Below are 18,867 nucleotides of genomic sequence, written 5' to 3'. Positions count from 1 at the left end.
ATCCACAATTCTGCGAATCAGTATGTTTAACAAGTATAGTCTGCCTGTATTTATTGATGAGACATTCTACTTCTTGTAACACATATCTCATTTCTTCTTGAAGCATGAAATAATTTTATATGAAATGTGAAATGGTTTTGCTACTAAGTTATATAACAATCTCTGTCTCTCAATATATTTTGTGTGACCAAAGGGACAAAGGCAGGAAGGATAATGTGAAAAAATTAAAACCCAAACCAAAACACACACACACACAAATAACCCCAAAACCAGCAGTGGATTATAATACTCCAGCTCTGTTCAGACTGAAATCTGTATCCTTGTAATCGGAAAAGTTGACACAAGATACCATTGATCCAAAAGCAAACAGAGTAAACTAATATATTGGGGGGAATCGGCAGTGAATAGCTGGACAATACTGTGTATAGTATAAATACAGAATGGAGGAGGCAAGGAAGGTAGGAGGCATGCAAAGCAGGCAGTAAAAATCTGTAAATCTGACTTCAATAATATGTGCGACATTAGAATAATTTTGAAGGAAAGAATATTTAAGAAAATGGAGACAAATGGGAAACTAGATCAAATGGAACAAAGGTTATCTAATATAGATCACGTCAAAGTAATCTATGGTTTTCTATAACAAACAATTTTTAGATTGAAAAGCAGTGGCTGATTTTATCTATTGCGGCATAGGAAACTGCTAGTCATTCATGAGTAGATGAGAAAAGAAGCTACATACTGCATAAGAACAGGAAAATAGTAATGGGTGATAATGAGAAGGGAAGAATCAAACTTCAGGCAAATTAACAGGCTGGGAATCATGACATTCCTTAATTTCATTAAGAGAGTGAAACAAAAATAGAGATTTGTTTATTAATTCAGTTCACTGTAAAACTCAGTGTCATTGATACAGAGCACAATCAACATATCATAAGAAACAGATGATGTCAGAGTAAGAAATACAATGGGATCCGGCACCAGAAAGTACAAGGTCATGTATTTGACAGGAAATAACAAGTTTTTCACCTCAAGTCACAAGCTCATTAGATAGACACGACTGAAGTGTATTAGTCAGTCATAGGATGACATAAAATTACCTACTAGTATGAACAATTGCGAAAAAGCAAGTGGATGCTTAAAATTTATCACAATCAATTGCTGTCTCAACATGAAGGATTAGAAATCCACACCCCAGCCTCAAAGATATGGATATAAACAATTTACTATAGGCCAGTGGTACTGGGTAGAATCTCATCCACAGCCCTCAATCATTTGGACTGTCAAAGAGAAACTAGAAAACAAATCACGATTTTTTACACTCTGGATTAGGAGATTTACAGAAAGGAAAATGTTCCTTTTTCAGGGGACATGTTCACATTTTATATTACACATTCACAAGGAAAAAATAAAGTAATGGGACATAAAATTCAGCATCACTGATTGCTTGTTCTCAGATGAATGATAAAATTCCATTGAATTAATAACACACTACAAAAATATAAAATATACTGACTAAGTATCCTGGTTTCAGCTGGGACAGAGTCAATTCTCTTCTCAGTAGCTGGAGCAGTGCTGTGCTTTGGGTTTGGTGTAAGAGCAATGTTAATAACATACGGATGTTTTCAGTTGTTGTTAGGCAGTGTCTATACTACATCAAGGACTTTTTGGTTTCTTGGGCACTGCCATCAAGAGGGCTGGGAAACTGGGACTGGACACAGACATGACAGGTGACCCAAACTGGCCAAAGGGACATTCCATACCATATGATGTCATGCTGAGTACGTAAACTGGGGGAAGAAGAAGGAAGCAGGTGGTAAGTTCATATTTATGGCATTTGTCTTCCCAAGTAACCATTACATGTGATGGAGTCCAGCTTTCCTGGGGATGGCTGAGCACCTGCCTGCCCATGGGAAGTGATGAATTAATTCCTTGCTTTGCTTTGCTTGCATGAGCAACTTTTGCTTTACCTATTAAAGAAGTGTCTTTATCTCAGCCCTCGAGTTTTCTCACTTTTGCTCATCCAGTTCTCTCCCTTATCCCAGTGGGGGGGAGTGATCAGGCGGCTGTGTGGCACTTGGTTATTGGCTGGGGTTAAACCACAACATGAAGTCAAGCCTCATCGTATAAAACAGAAAGTCTAGCATTTTAAAAAGGGAACTTTTAAGGAAAAATCAACAGTTTACATATAATGGGTGTTGAAATTTTGCAAGTGCATTGTAATTGTAGTACATTGAGGGACATTGCATGGACATACAGATAATCAGCCTGACGAGTTCCTGCTTTAGATTGTTAACACTATCATAATTATGTGAGTATAACATCAATAAAGCTAATCAGACTGCATATCTAAAAAATGAAAACCACAGGTACTGCACAAGGATTACCGTTTCCACTCATTCCTGGAGTACAACATTGCAAAATTATGATGAGATCTATTAAAGAGAAGTAGGAAAATAAGAAAGGAAAAATGTATTTTTTACTCTCCCTTGTGTTGTAATAGAGCTGAAATATTGTATGAAAGTAATATTCCAAAAGAATTTTCATAAATACCACATTTTTAAATTGTTGTAAAAGAAGTAATAAGGCCTTTGAGGCATAATTTAATTTTCAATTTACTTGTGAAATAAATCTTGCAGTCCAATAACTCATTTAAAAAAAAAATGATTGGAATTTGAGGGAAATTTGACTTCATATTTATCAGGCCAACCCACAAAGCTCTTACTTTGTCAGCTAAATTATCACATCTCTTATCAGTACGTCATTTTTTTAGGAGAATGATAATTTTATATAAGCTTCCACTGTTTTATTTACTCAAGCTATAAATAAAAAGATCATTTTATGCTGAAGATGATAACATCTTAATCTCTTGACAAACACTGAAACCTCAAAGGTACAGCAAATAGCAGAAGTATGGGCTCCTTTTTCTGAAAAGTATGCATTGTCTGACCTAATTAATTCATTTTCCTTTTGACCCTAGCTTCTCAAATCTTTCTTCATCCTTTTTCAGTGGGAGCAGCCTTTGCTTGCATATAGAGAGGAAATCCCTTGATGGACACTTCTGCTTAGCACAGCCTTCTCACATTTCTATACAAGTTGTATATATCACTGCAAATGCAAAAAGGTTGTGCTTTGCTTTATATTGTATCTTGCTGGCCTGCTTAAATAAATGTGTTTCACCTCTAAAGAAAACAAATAGAAAAATAACCTAGTATAGCATGGTGTCTAGAAAAACACTGCATTTCATTATTGCTTAATGGATTTATCCAATATTAAAATAAAGCTCATCTTGTCATTCCGATGAATGCCTCTGCTCTAATCAGTAATGTATTATCTATCAATTTTCTCTTCATGACGGTGCCTATCTTTAATGTCAGAACATGCATTTCTTGCTATTAGATCAATAATTTGAACTGGCAGCAGGGTGCAGGTGAGTGGTGAAGGAAGCAGCTATGGTTTGAGGGGTTTGATTAAATATAGCACTATCAAAGACATTAAGTGTCAAGACAAGGTTTTGAAATCAGTGGACTCTTGAAGTTGCACCACATGGTCAAAAAACCAATTGTACAGTTTTACTTGCTGTTGTGGTACATGCAGAAAAAGAATGTAATCTACCTAACCCTATTTCACAAGAAACTCTCTGCTGGGGCAGGCATTGCAAATGCAAAGAGGAAAGGAACTGTTTGTACATGTAGCAACATCTACCACACGCACTTGCATAATCAGGAATGTCCAGTTCATTTCTCTAAAACATAAAGGCAGACCTGAGATGAGGTCTATAGAGTTACCATGTGGTTTTGAAAGCTCATAGTCAATGTGAAAAGCTTTAAGACAAGAAGCAGTCCAAAGTTTATAACTTTATGGTATGTTTCTTTTATAATTATGCCAGAATATAATTAAACCAGAAGGAACAGACAGAATGTTGATATTCTACTTAAAAGCAGAAAAAATACATGTGTTGGGAACCACATACACCAATACACATAAAAACACTTCAACATTTGGCTGTTGGCACAGCTTTGCTAGCTTCTGTAGCTTACCACTTACAGAAGGCATGCAGTAGTAGCATACCCTATAACCTGCCTTGCTCACAAAATTCCACAGAGACCAATCAGGAATGTTCTCCATCTGGATTCCTGCTGGACCCTGTAAATGGAATCCACCAATCTAGCAAGGAGAACATCAGTTGCCACTAGAAACCTTAATAAAAATCAGCTATTTCTTAACAGTCATGATTGTTTATCTGTTCTTTTGACACAAACCAGTGTTTTCACTAAAAAAAAAAAAAAAAAAAAAAAGGCTCTGTTCAATGGTGTGACAGAAAAGAACAAAGAAATGGTCAAAACTACTACCAATGAGGGAAAAGTGGCTTTAAAAAGAACCTTTCTGTCATTTGGAAATGTGTCAGTCTCTGATGTGAGCTGAACACACAGTAGCTGTGAATAAGGCATTTAAAAATCTCCCAGAAAAAAAAAAATGTGCAGGTTGTTCTGCATTTGTATTTTTTCTCCAAATGTATACCAAAATTAACGCTGAAACATACTCAAAACAGCAACAGCAGATCTTTTCTTTATCATCCTTAGGCAGGTTCTGCATTGATATCTGCAATTAAACTACTTGTGACCTGTATTAAATTCACATATGCAATTACACATGAACATAAATAGAAAAAATATGCAAAAACTGATTACAAAAGAGAGGTCAAATAGAGCTCTGCAGTGTGAATCACATTAAAAAGATGCAAACATATGCTAAATATTTTTATTAAAATAAATTTAACAAACATTATTTATTAAAAAAAATTACAGAACCCCCACCTGTATGCAGTAATATTTTTACATCTAGATTTGCAAATACATAGTTACAAGTGCAGTCTTGCCTGCCTAAAGAATTCATTGATATAATGCATAAAATAATATGAAGTTTAACTTGTGAGAATTAAATGATAGAGTACCCCCCACCCCCAATTTTGAGCAATAAGGACAGAAGTCACCTGACACTACAATCAATTAAAAAATCAAAAATGAAGCTCAAAAATAAAAAACAGCTAAGGTGCGCAAGAAATCTGAGATTCAAAACAAGGGGAAAATCAGGCAATGTATTTAAAAGACCTTGCTGTTTTATAGGTGCTGATGTCAGCTAGGTCCCTGGTGATGTCCTTCTTTGACAGCCAGGACTGGGAACCCAGAATGGGACTCATGTTTAAAAACCTTGAGAGCTGCATGCAGATTGTTCATGCCTTCACTAAGATAACTCATTTAATGTTGTTTTGTTTTTTTCTATTCCACAATTAAAAAGATTAGATTTAAAAGAATCTTCAAAAGCTTTCATTTTATACAATTATTTGAATTTGTATTCAATTTGAATACTGGAGTTTCACAGAAATGTACATAATACCAAAAGAAAGCATAAAAAGCTGTACAAGGTACCAACACTGTACCTGCAAACAGTGTTGACATGCACAACCTTCGTGAGTAAAGCCATTTGCTAGCACAAAAGGTGAAGTGTTACAGATGGGCTACAGCAGTACACATTTTAAGTGACTGTTAGGCTTTTCACTTTTTAATGAGTTGATGCTTCAAATATTCAAGAACATGCAAAACTTTCAAGATGGAAGGATGCATCTCCATCTACTTTTATCACTACAACACCTCCATGTTTCTCAGAAAGAAGCAGGGAAGAGCAGAGTAGCCAAAGCTGGTCTTGGCAGCCAAACCACATGTCAGAAACTGAGATAATTCCAACTCTTGGAGAATTTGCCAAGGAAAGAAATGAGGTCACAATAAAAAGAAACAATCTGGCATCTGTATTTCTGATGCCTGCAAAAGGGAAGGGAGGGAGTTTACAAAATACTGTGTCACTATCAGAGCACTGAATCTGCAAACCTTTGTTTTGATTAATCACATAACATTATTTCATGCTACTGGAAACTTTACCCTTGGAAAAAAAAACTAAAATAGAGTCAATCAAGAAACAAACCAATCCAAACAAATAAAACCAAAATAAACTACCAATGCTGAAAATGTTGCTTCTGTGAACAGTTTCTGTACATTCAGAAACTGTAAAGTGTTTCTAAGTAAATTAATGAATTTTCAAGTCATTTGAAAATTTTGACAAGGCATCATTCTTTACTTTAAATTTTCTTTAGAGAACATAGTAGACTAAGCCATGGGCATCTGTGTTTTGCGAATGTCCATGCTCTGGACCTTCAACAGGAATATTATATATCAGCAGTCTGCTGGCAATTTCATTTTAACATGTAAGCCACAAAAGGAGATTTCTCAAGTACTTCTCAATTAAAAAATAAAAGAAGTATGAAAAAAGCTACACAACTACAAAAGTAATGAAGGGTAAATTCAAACTGTAGGTACTCAGCAGTGGTAAATTTGTGACTGAGAAGTGATCTGGCATGGAAAGCAAGAAGGTCCAACTGCAGAAGGAGTTAAACAGGCTGGGAGCAAGAATGCCAGAGACAGAATTCCTCCATGTTGTCTTGTAGCCATCCTGGAATACCAGCAAGCCCCCAGGGGCCACCTTTGGGAAGCAGAGCTGGGCCAAGGGATGGACCTAAGGATGAACTGATGTGCATCATGAAACCACTCACAGGACTGGTGCTGGGGCAAGTGTATTAAGACATCTGCTCATAAGGCACCTTTGCAGGCTCCTTTTAGAACCACCTATTGCAATAGGATTCATTAATTACTTTTTTTATTTTTACATATTTAAGCACAAATATGTATTAAATTCACCTTGAAGGGTACAATAAAAATTCCCCAACAGTAGTTTAACCAGTAGAAGACCACCACTTATTATTTTAAAGAATGTTTGCTTTTCTTCTGAGTCTTACGTTTAGGCTTTGAAAATAAAATTTCTGTTCAGTCTGAAGAAATAATAAAATTCCTCCTTCATAATGAAGTCCACATTCTAATACAGATAGTACTGTATGATCTGGCATATGAATTCTTCTCTCAGTGATGACAAAGATTAATTACATGAAAAATGACAATTAGTTATTTGATTAAAATAAATCTAGGTGGATGATGGTACTATCTTTCAAATACTTTTAGGCAGACATTAAAGGATACTATAAAATTGATCACTATTTATATTTGAAGTGGGTAACACACTGAGTGCTTGCCACCCACTATCATTTACCACCCATTTACCTTGTCATGTTTCAAGAGAGATTGCAGTTTAAGAAAAATTCAGTATTTTACGGTGTTCTATTCTGAAAAAGGATTTTGCACTAAATAGTACCTGATTTTCTGACTGAAACTGTCCATTACTGTAAGTGTGGTTTTAACACGGTTTTAGCAGTGGGGTTCCAAAGTCAGAGGAACTCCTTCGCCACCACTTTCTCCTACACATATCTCTCTGCTGATAAGTAGGAAGGTCAGGATCACAGGAACATTTCAAAATCCTCACAGTCTGGATGTTCTAGGTTTAAGATTATTTTGTGTTGTATTTATCCAATTTGAATGACCAAGAAAAGAAGACATATCCAACTTGAAATGTTGTTTTCTAAATGTACTTTATTTTCTAAATGTGCATCAATAAAAGCCATAAAATTAATATAAATAATTAAGTATATATGGAATCAGTAAATCATAATGCCTTTGCCACTATCAAACAATACAGGTGTGAAAGATTAATATATTTTTTAAAAGCTGTTGATAAGTTAATAAAGCATTCAACAAGCTATGGACAAAAATAACTATAAATAAGTATGAAACCAAACTTGTAAATATGAAAGTCATATTCAGCAGTTCCTAAATAAAACATTGTGATCCATGATACTATCAGTTTGATGATACTAGTTCACTGGTAGATTTTTGAATCATGCCTTTAAATCTATAATGTTCATGTATACACAACCATACACTGAAAGTTGACATAATTTGATTCCTCTCAACATACATTTTCAGCACCCATGGCTGTATCTTAGAAACATATCCACTGAGACACTAAATATATATATATATATTGGAAACATCAAAAGAGAAACTACCTGCTTCTCTACCTCCATCATGCATACACACTTTACTAGAGGTGAGAGAGATCAGAGAATTCTCTCTTAGAATTTCTCAATCTGTCCTTAACTAGAATATCTACAGAGAATACATTAACACCCTTCCAAAGAAACAAAATTTTGTCAAATTTCTGTGTAGTCACTGAAAAGACAGATGAAGAAGAAAGTAATCTTCATCACGGTAGATGTATTATTCCTTCCCCTCCAGAAACTTGACACCAGATTGCGGAAAAAAGCTTACTTTCTGCAGTATCCTAAAGGTAATTGAGAACAAGTTCAGCATAACTCTAAATCCATCCCTCACCCATTGCTCAAAATGTGGGTCACTCTTACTGGATATCTACTATTTCTGGGCTACAGCAAGATAGCAAGCAGATGTAGACAATTTGCGAAGGGTTCAAAATTAAAAACCCTTCATTGCAGATGTCACAGAAATATGCATATTGGTACCTGTACATTAGTCATCTTTTTCCCCAGTCTTCATCTCTTAAATTCTTTGTTTTCTTGTCCAAGGAGAATGAATTAGGACACAGTAAAGCAAAGTTATACAACATGAGAGTGATCTATGAGATAATCACAGTTCACAAAAGTCAAAACAAGTTTACAGTTGAACACAGATGGATCTTTTTGAGTACTCAGGTAGGAAAGAGAAAAAGAAATCATCTTGCCCCAAAGCACATTAATAATAGACAAGTAGATGGAAAAAAATGATCTTCTGTAAAATAAACTTCTACATTTCCTAATATATCTTAAAGGCTTCTTCAGAATAGTGCTACAGTTACCAGTAACCTGTCACATGTGCATAGGACATCTGAGAGTTTTACACTTACTGTTATATGTAATAGAAGTTTTACCCAGACAAAAAAAGTACATTGATCACCTCTTACAGAAACAGTGCGACTATCAAAACTGAACAAAAGTTTGGCAGCTCATTTGTCTATTATTGAATTCTTTCTGTATTACATTTTACTTAATTACTTACTGAAGGCAGAATAACATTTTTACAGCACTGATTCATGAGTAAAACCCTGTCATACTCGTCCTCTTGTGCCAGGCTCATCACTGTCATCCAGATCTTCCCAAAGTACATTAAAAAATGACACCAAACACCAGTCTGTTTCTCTTATATTACAGTGAAATAATCTAGTGACATACATTTACATTTATGGATATGTTATATGTAAGAGTAAACAAGCTACAATAATTTACATATAAGTTTTCTGATTATCACTCCTTTCTCCAAGAGACCTGTTCTCAGCCTGTATTACTAGAGGACATCTCTACTCTGTAGAAAAACAACTATGAGACAGACTTTGCTTGAGGACATAAATGTAGTCACTGCAGGGTACAGTGGAACTCCAGAGCACGCTGGCACGTGCAATTGAAAAACAGTCCTACAAATTACACATTTAGGCTCATAAAACTAAGGGTTACTGCAATGCACCTTGTCAGTTGGAGGGCAGAACGGAGCAACCCCCAGTGTACTACACTGCATTCAAATACTCCTGAAAGTACTAAGTTTTGAGGGGCTATTTTACACTTGAAAATTAAAATCCATCATCTTGAAGGTTTAAAAAAATATGTTACAACTGGCTCAGAGAAACAGAGCAGCAGTTTTTCACTGCAGGCATATGAATTCCCTAACCACAGGAACTAGCTAAAATTCTAAATGTCTTTTTCTTCACATATTTATTTTTTGTCAAGTGGGACAAATGAGTAATTCTTGTTTGTTACACAGTTCTGTATCTGAGTCCTCCAAACAAGGCAAAAAGAAAAGTCTGGTACATAGAAAGGAAATAAAGAGACTAGTTATATTCAATCTATGCAGCATACCACTGTTAAATGAATATTCAGTTCATTCTTTCTAAAGCTTTTATTCAACATTTATTTAGGCAAAGCTCCCATTGATTTCCCTAGGAGCTTTAATTAAATAAGGACATTGAGACACACTGTCATTTTTCATTGATTAAAAAAAAAAATCTTAATTACTAAAGATTGCATTTTTTTCTTAAATAGTATTCTTAAATCTCATCATGATTACAAAACTATTGCAAACTAGACCACTGCATAGTAGGAAGGTATCATGTCATTCATCAGGAAAAGAGGTTACAGGGAGAGCCACAGTTTGCTGGCTCGGAGCACAAAAGGGCCTCCTATCCCATGTAACAGTCCATCTATAACCATCATTAGAGGCTAGAGAATAGAAAGGCTTTAAAGTAAAACTACCAAGACACTTTTATCTCTTTTGTTACTGTTTTATGAAAAGAAATGCTGTAGCATTCTGCTGATTTTGTTAATTAGACTGTCTCTTTTCACTCTATGTTTTCTTTAGAAGCAAAAAAAAAATAAATAATGTTTTGATAGGACTGGGGTTAAGATGGAGCTTTAATCATGGTTTGTTGAAGGGGTAGGAAGATCAGACTGTCTCAGCTGGGTAGAGGGGGCAATTCCAGCTTATTTAAATTAATGAGATTTTTTCCCTTTGCCAGAATATTGCATATGGTTAAAATATCTGTGTATTTAATCCTTTCAGGTCTCGCTCGCAGGACATTTCCAGATCCTCACTTAGCCCCTAAATTTTATCTAGGATTATAATAGTGGCAACCTTAACACTTGGGAAGTCAAGGAGAACCCATTTGCCCAAACACAGACAAGGGAGACGTTACGAACTTCAATGTCAAACATGAATGCATTGGATATAGCTGGTAATTAATGTACAAGGCAGTTAGTACAGCTTGCTATATGTTTCTCTAACATTCATTTTGGGTACGAAATTTTGATCAAACTGGACCCCACATCATGTATTTTTGTTGTCTACAAAGCCTACAGATGACCTAGCCATCTAGACTCAGAGTCATAATCAGTAATTAGACAAATGATACTTCTACACTGCAAATCACCTCATACTAGGTAATTAAATTTGCATGAGATTTCTTCCTTCCATCTTCTGCATGATTTCTACCTGTAAATTTTTTTCTTTCATATGACTAAAAAGGGACTTAGCTAGCTAAGAAACAAACATCCAAGTTCCAGATTTAATTTTAAACACTTATATCCCAACTTTCCTGTCTCTGCAGAATCCATCAATTCATCATATATCTCAAAAGTAATGCATATTTGCTAATAAATGAAGTAGTGGAAATTCAGAAAGTCTCTATTCTTCAGCTCCTATATAGCTATTTCTAATTTAAAATATCTTCCAGAAGTATTTTCTTAATGAAGCACAGCAGTGATCATATGACCTTTACTGTAAATTGTAGTCCTGAAGAGATAAACTTTCCAATCTTTCCTGAAAACTTTCACATAATTACAGAATATTCACGTTGAACACATCCAGTCTAACATAACAGAGAATACTGTACAATGCTGCAGGTGAACTAAGCAAAGTGATCCAGGCTCCCTGTACGCAACCCAGCCTGTCTACAGCATCACTTCTAAAGTGTGTGTCACCTTCTGAAGGTCTTACTCTTCCTGTCTTGTTCAAAACCTCTGCTCTATATATTTTCTAATAATAATCTATTGTTTGCTGTCCTAGTGAGGTTTTTTACTAGGTTATATGGCATCTGAGTAATAATATTGTGTTAACCACATTTAGAGTTCTTTTTTGTTGTTTATAATTTTCTTTAAAGTTGTGTTTTCACAATAACTCTGAACAGGTCAACTAGACACAGCTGGGGATTTTTGGTGGCATTTTAAATACAATCATGAAAAAATCTTTGTAAAATCATATTTTTAAGACAAGTTTTGAAAACCACTTTCTGTTTAGGTTTAAAAGTGTACAGATAAACACCTGAGAAACAGCAAGTTCTCTTCAGATATCAGCTATATAAAGAACGACGTTAAATAATAAGAATAAATTAGAACATTCCAACATGCTGTTTCTAATCCATGTTTCCTTCAAGACCACATATGTAGATATGTTAAGTACTAAAAGATTGTTACAGAAACAAACAGGCAAGGAACAAGTAATAACTTATTCTTGAGCACAACCAAATACCAAGATTTATTTGATAAAAAAGTAATTAGACCCGCTACCCAGCTGGGTAGATTTCCTAACCATAATTTTTCTCTATCCTTTGAGATTTAAAACCCTGAAGGTAGTTTTCTTCAGTAGTCTATTAAGTGAGTATTGTATTTAAATAATAATTCTGTAGTTGCTATTTTTAATCTACTTAAAATGTCAGAAGTTTTCAGGAATTCAATCACTTTTCAAATTACTGCAATGAAAATACTCATTAAGTGGAATATAAACAGTGCCATTTTTTCCTTCTACACTATGTAGCACACTATGTATTTCTTACTAAAAAAAATCACGTAGCAATTGTATTAAACACTGAAAACTGTCTTCTGAAAAGTGAAACAGATGAAATAGTTTGGACATTAACTCCCCTCTGCGTTTCACAGGTTTAAATCAAGGTTACTGCCACAGGTTTAAGCTTACGGAAGGAGACCTATAGAGTAATCCTTTGAGAAACATTAGTCTGTAATGCCATACTTGTACCTATATAAAATACAAATACACAACAGATAAGTAAACATGATTAAATGTGTAAGTATAAAAAACTGGAGAGACAAAATTTCAGTTAACTGCCATTAGTTAAACAGTAGTGGGTTTTTTTTACAACTTTTTTTACAAAGGAGGAACAAATTGTCATTGTGACAGCATACTCTTATCTCACATACATTTTGTCATTTTCAAGTTTAAAAGGCACAGCTTTTGTCATAATGGCATTTATATAACACATATTTGTACACTGAGACACACATAACTCTTTCAGTTTTAATCCAGAAGCTATGCACAGATGCTGACTGCCGAAATTACAAGTTGTAGATTACAAAAAAGTGTTTTATATTCGAGAACTACTAGATCAACCTACCAAAACATTTAACCCTAGTAATATTTAACAGTGCAAAACCTCAAGCAATTGTATAGAAATGTAAAACCAATGTTATCACTATCATTTTGGGTTTCCTTCCCTTTTCATAAAAAAAACCCTGAAAACTGAGAGGGAAGAGCAAATTTTAACTTTTCGCTTCAGAAAACTCTTAAATAAACTTAATTTGCAAATCTGGAGTTACTGACAAACATGACTAATTTTAGTATTTGGTATTTCTTTATTATTCTTAAACAAATTGTCTGGTGTGTTCTAGGAAGGAAAGCCCTTTGAATCAGTGATGGATCTCACTGCCCCCACCTCTGTTATCACCTTATTAACTGAAAGTAACTAACAACAAATAAACAAATAAAAGTACTGAGAAACAGTTCTAACTTTCCCACAAAACAGAGCCCTAATCCTATGTGATATTGCACTCCAGACTCTCAAACTCACAATTAGCATCAAAGCACAGGGATTTTAGGGGAAAAGAAAATAAAAATTTGAGTGATGTAATGCTTCTTGAACAAACAAGTGTTCTTTGATTTGCTTGTTCAGGGTGGGGAGGCAGCAGGGGTGGGGGAGGGATGGGGGACATCTACTTTTTTTCCACCTAAACTTGTTAGATGCTATCAAATTGTGACTGTTGAAATTCTTACAGAAAATGAATCAGTAGGCAGAATACTCGCAAATATATCATATGAGACATATCAATACATGACAAAATACTTGTTCTTTTCTACTGCAGTACAGAAGCATTCAAAAAAAATACTAAACTTCAGCACTGTACCTCATGTACAGTGATAGAAGTATACATGACTTTGAGAGACACAAGTATTTGGAAACAACACCTTAATTAAAATGTTGTCATTCTTGTGCATGAACATAGATGTATACTTGCATCTAATTATTCTGTAAGAAAGAAGAATTTTGATGACTGCAAAATTATCAAAATGCGAAAAAGTTAGCAATTACTCTGGAACTCCTGGCTGGTACTTAACTAAAATACAGTATACCCTAAAATATAATGCAAATATTATTACTAGAGCTAACAACATGCTTTACATATAATGTACTGCATTTTCTTTTTATGGTTAAATCTATCCCACTTCAAGAATGTCATTAATTGTCTGTCACTATCCATCAATCATGACAAAATTTGCTCCATCCATCCTGCTGACTGATCCCAAGGACAAATATGTTCATGGGAATTTAAAAGTCTATAGCAATGGGATGCAAATTATTGATGATACTTAGCATAACCAACACAAGGCCCTTCTGTGAAATCTCAACCTTGAAAGTCTGAAACAAATTTTGATAGATTTTTCCATTGGTATTGGACTAGATTTGAAGATGGAAAATATGCTAGAGATGTCTGTAATGTTTTATTAGTATAAATAATTGCCCAGAGATGGCCTGATCTCTGATGGGATCTCCATTGTTATTGCAGAGGAGAGAGAGATAATAATAAACAGAATATAAATATTAATGAGGTTGAAAGAAAATTAAGAAAGTTTCTAGTTTCTTCTCCCATACAGTTTACATCAACCACAAACTAATAGTAAAAGTATTCCATTTTAACTTAAATTTTTTGTGATCAACAACATGTGTGCATATTTTTTATGATTCCATAAAGTTGTTAGATAGCCTATGGAACTGTTTAGTACCAATGACAAACAACAGAATAAAATTATTTTCTAAATTAAGATACAATATTTTTTCTTGTAGCAAGTAATCTCTTCCCTGGGAAAACTATTTGTACAATGACTTACATTTGATAATAGTCAAGGTCTGTGATCAGTCACTTCTCTATTTGAAAACTTCAGCATCACTAACAGTCACACTCTGTCACCTTTAGAGTGGGTTTTCTAGCGTAACATTAGCAAGAAATCACTTATATTTAAAAATAGTAACAGCAATAATAATAATAATAATAAATGTTTCTGCATTTATAGAAACTATGATCATTTCAGTACAAATAAGAAAATCTGAATCAACAAAACCATCTGTAAAACTGGCAAGTTTTAATAAAAAGAGGTAGGTATAAAAATGTGATAATTTACATGGAAAGTCTCTAATTTGTTCTCTATATTTCCATTCACTGTCAAGTTTAACCTTAATAATTTTTAGCCACAATTCAGTTGTGCGTAGGGGGTTTAATTATGTTTTCTGCAATTCTTCAGTTTTTGAGAGTTAAAAAAAAAAAAAAAAAAAAAAAAGCTACTGCACCTATTAGAGTACCAATTTCTGGCAGGTTCTCAAGGCCTGATTTAGTAACTTGCTGATTTACAGCTGTAGAGACAGTTCCCAATAAAATAAAAATGTTTCCTAGCTCCAGTGAAAAAAACTTAGAAGTACTTGCTTTAATCCCTCATTTAAAACTCACACTTGACCTTATACAGTTACTTACTCATGGCTGTGCACTTTAAACTTCTTTCAGCTGATTTGGAAGTGCAATTATTTGGGAGGAAGAAAGCACAGGAAAGCATGAAGCAGCACTAGTACAGGACTTTTACAAGATTTGAGTTTCCAGCAGCAATTATTTCCTCTCTTGATTGGAAGTGTCAGTGTTATTTTTCAGGGGAAAAAAACCTACGCAACCAACCAATACAAAATCCTAAAATAAAACCACAGAAATATATATTCATATTCTAGATAATAGGGTCTGTCACCTTCAGATAACCTAAGAACTTCAAAATCATTTTAGTCAGAAAAAGCAATACTGTGATTTCTTTAAGACAGAAATAGTCCTGACCACAACAATTTTTGATCCAAGAATTTTTCTATATACGAATAACTTAGTAACATTGACATTGGCACTTCAAGGTGACATGTAAAGGTCTTTGGTCTTTTCTTAATAGCAGCTGGTCTGAAGAAAGACAAAGTAAAATTTAGGTATTCAGGATCTGATATTAGAGAAAGAACCATGAAATTAAAAGATGAAAACCAGATTAATTGAGAAGAAATTAATTCTTTTTTAAAAAAATCCTGTTTTCTTTGATGATTGGTAGCCTACTGGAAAATCTAGCCACCAATGTTCATGCAGGAAAACTAAACTTTACCTGGTTTTGTAAATATTTCAATACATTTATGACAACAGTAGAATAACTTACTGAAAAGGATTTCAATTCCTGGTCAACTTCTTAAGAAAAAAGGAATAAGGTAAGAGCAAGCGAGCAAATAACAGCTGCTGCATGGATCTCCTGTAATCAGTAATTATGAAAAACCTTTTCTCCTGAAGTGATCTTATGCAACCTAACCAGATTCAGACCTTGATAGTAGAGATGAAAACTGTAACTTCTAAAACAAACTAATTCTACCACAGAATTTTTTACTTCCAAAATAATATACATATATATATATATATGGATGGATTTTAATATTTTTCCAGATTAGATATTGAAAAGCAAATATATGCATTAGAGTGGCCAAGTTCCCTTCAGACATTAGCACACACTCCTCCTTAATTTAAATAATTTAATTTACTTTTCCCACAAACAGTTTCCTTGCATGTAGCACGGGAAGAGTTCTTACTTTTTCAGTTCAGATAATTGTTTTGGCATAGGATTTAGGACTTACTAATAAATAAAAATACTATACATTTATAAATACTAGCATATATGTGAAAAATCTATTCATTCAAGTCACTTATTTGATACTGTAATTGAGTCTGGCTTGTTTTTCAGAAGTATTTGAGAACACCAGTAGTAAATGTCTTACATACCTGATTTGTTTTTTCCTTCATAATTTTGTATTTGGAAGCTTGAGCCTTTTACTCAAACCTTACTTCCTAAATTGTAAGAGTGACCTCTAGTGCTTTCCTGCTTTGGTGTGTGATACAAGCCTTTTTTGCAGTGGTTTTAATATGCCTCCCTGTAAGCAACTGATTTAGTTTTGTGCATAGTGCCAAATGCTATTAATGTGCAATTCAATTATCATGGTCTTGTGAAAATGGATGTATTCATAAACTGTACAATGCAGAATGATGAAGAGAATTAAAGCTGTGGCTGGATTGCAGCAGGGTGTTTAATAAGAGGAACTTAGTATTCATGTTTAGGGCTACACTATGCACTTGAGTATCAAATGAGATATCATTACTGAATGACAGCACAAGATCATTCTGGTGCTGTAATGTGAATGTCTGGCTCATGGGAGCATGTTTAGTTTACAAACCATCCATATGCAAAACCCTAGGCTACAGACCTACAGAGCACTTCAAACTTAACTTCTCTGCCATTGCTTAAATGTTTCCAGGGAGCTGTCCCCTGCCACTGGGCTGTAAGGTTATTCCTGAACATTCCTCCTTGCTTTGGTGTGCACTTTCTTCCCATAGAGGCATTGCTCCTGCCCACCCCATTCCTGTGATGCACAACCAGTGCCTTAACAGGAAGAGGAGAAAATATGCTCAGTTCAGGTTACAATCATCTGGCATTTAGGCTACTGTTCTACCACATGTACGCAAAATGAATCCTTCAGTTTGCTGAAGCCAAATCAAATGGATCAAGAATAGGTCAGAACAATTTCAGAATAATAAAACCCCTGAAAATCAGCTTCCTGGACAGGTGTTTTGGGATTTTTTTTGGTTTGTCGTTGGGGTTTTTTTGTGGTTTTTTTTTGTTTGGTTGGTTTTTTTGAGGGGTAGTGTGTTTTTTTTTTTTTCTTTTTCTTTTCTTTTTCATTTAAAGGTATTTAATCTAATTGAACACTGAAGACAGAGATTTTCAGGTATATATCAGATTTGCCTCCCTAGAGAGCAGATTTTCTTTAAAACTGTTATCAACATCTTTATTTTGCAATACCACCCTACTGGCTAACTATGAATTACTCATTTTTTTGAAAACTTTCTGCTGGAACAGATGGCATTCTCTTCTGTAGTCATGCATGAACAATACTCCTTAAGCAATCAATGCAGAGACTATAAAGTCTTGCTACCCACATTTTTCCTTGTTATATTGGTACTGCTCTTGAACTGCACAGTATTGTCCATTAGAGTTATTTAAGTGCCAGCTTAATTCAGGAGATTCAGATACCAGCTTTCAAAATTATAAATTGCTAAAAACCAAGCTGAAGCAGTACACAATAGAAATCTGCCAGTAATTTCCAAGAAAGGCACAAATCACTGGAAAATGATGCACTTAAACAGACAACAAAAATGAAAATGGGACTGTACATCCTTTAACAAAATGCTGCTTTTGCATACTCTTAGACTGTAAGCTTTATAAACAATATTCTGTACCTAGATTTATGACAAGAATCTGTAGAAGGATTTTGGAACATTTTCAGCCTAGCAACTTGCTGTCACGATTTCCAAGCACTAAGCATTTGTCTCAAAAATATTACTTATTCTAAATGCAAATAAAATATCCCAGAAGTTTTCAGAACACTCTGGATTGAGTTTTAAATCGTATGCAATACTTACATTTATTTCCTGCCACAGCCGTGTGCCAGTTAGGAACAGACAGGAGAAACAGCAGCTTCAGGAAGGTTTCAGTGACAGAATCCATGTTCACATTCAGTGAGACACCCGAAAGAACCGGAGTATTAGGAAACAGCTTCTCTGTACTTCAGCCCTGCTCCTGCCTCCTCTCCTCACTGTCTGTCTCTGCCTCTTCTCGCAGCGCTTCTCAGGGGCCAGGCACCTCAGCCAAGCGCACTCCGCATCTCCTCACACACACACACCCGCCTCCAAAGTCGCTTCTCCCTCTAACAGCCTCAATCCCTGAAGAGCAGCGGCGAGAATCGCTCCTCCAGTTTCACAGAACCAGTCAGGGCTGAACTGCCAGGCTCGCCGGCACAGCTCGGTGACTGAAGGCGCACGCCGGCAGCGCGTCCTGGACACCCCTTGTGGTGACAGGTAGGAAATGTGGGGCTCCTGAACGCCAGACAATAAGGCACAGCAGCCAGCACATGAGCACAGACACAGAGCCGCTTGCTGGATGCTCGCCTTGGCCAGTTCTTTGTCATTAT

General features: G+C 35.1%; 1 protein-coding gene across 1 annotated transcript in view; it reads right to left on the bottom strand.

Annotated features, from left to right (window-relative positions):
- Positions 1 to 18,454, bottom strand: part of CNTNAP4 (contactin associated protein family member 4) — a 261,580-nt gene extending 243,126 nt beyond the window's left edge. The window contains exon 1 of the mRNA XM_056325765.1: positions 18,320 to 18,454. Coding sequence (XP_056181740.1) covers positions 18,320 to 18,404 — 85 coding nt within the window. The 5' untranslated portion in view covers positions 18,405 to 18,454. The remainder of the gene's footprint in view (positions 1 to 18,319) is intronic.
- Between the last annotated feature and the right edge of the window lie 413 nt (positions 18,455 to 18,867).

This window comes from Falco biarmicus, chromosome Z, assembly GCF_023638135.1.
Source record: "Falco biarmicus isolate bFalBia1 chromosome Z, bFalBia1.pri, whole genome shotgun sequence".
NCBI lineage: Eukaryota > Metazoa > Chordata > Aves > Falconiformes > Falconidae > Falco > Falco biarmicus.
The sequence above is the reverse complement of the archived record's forward strand: the minus strand, read 5'-3'. Positions and strand labels throughout refer to the sequence as shown.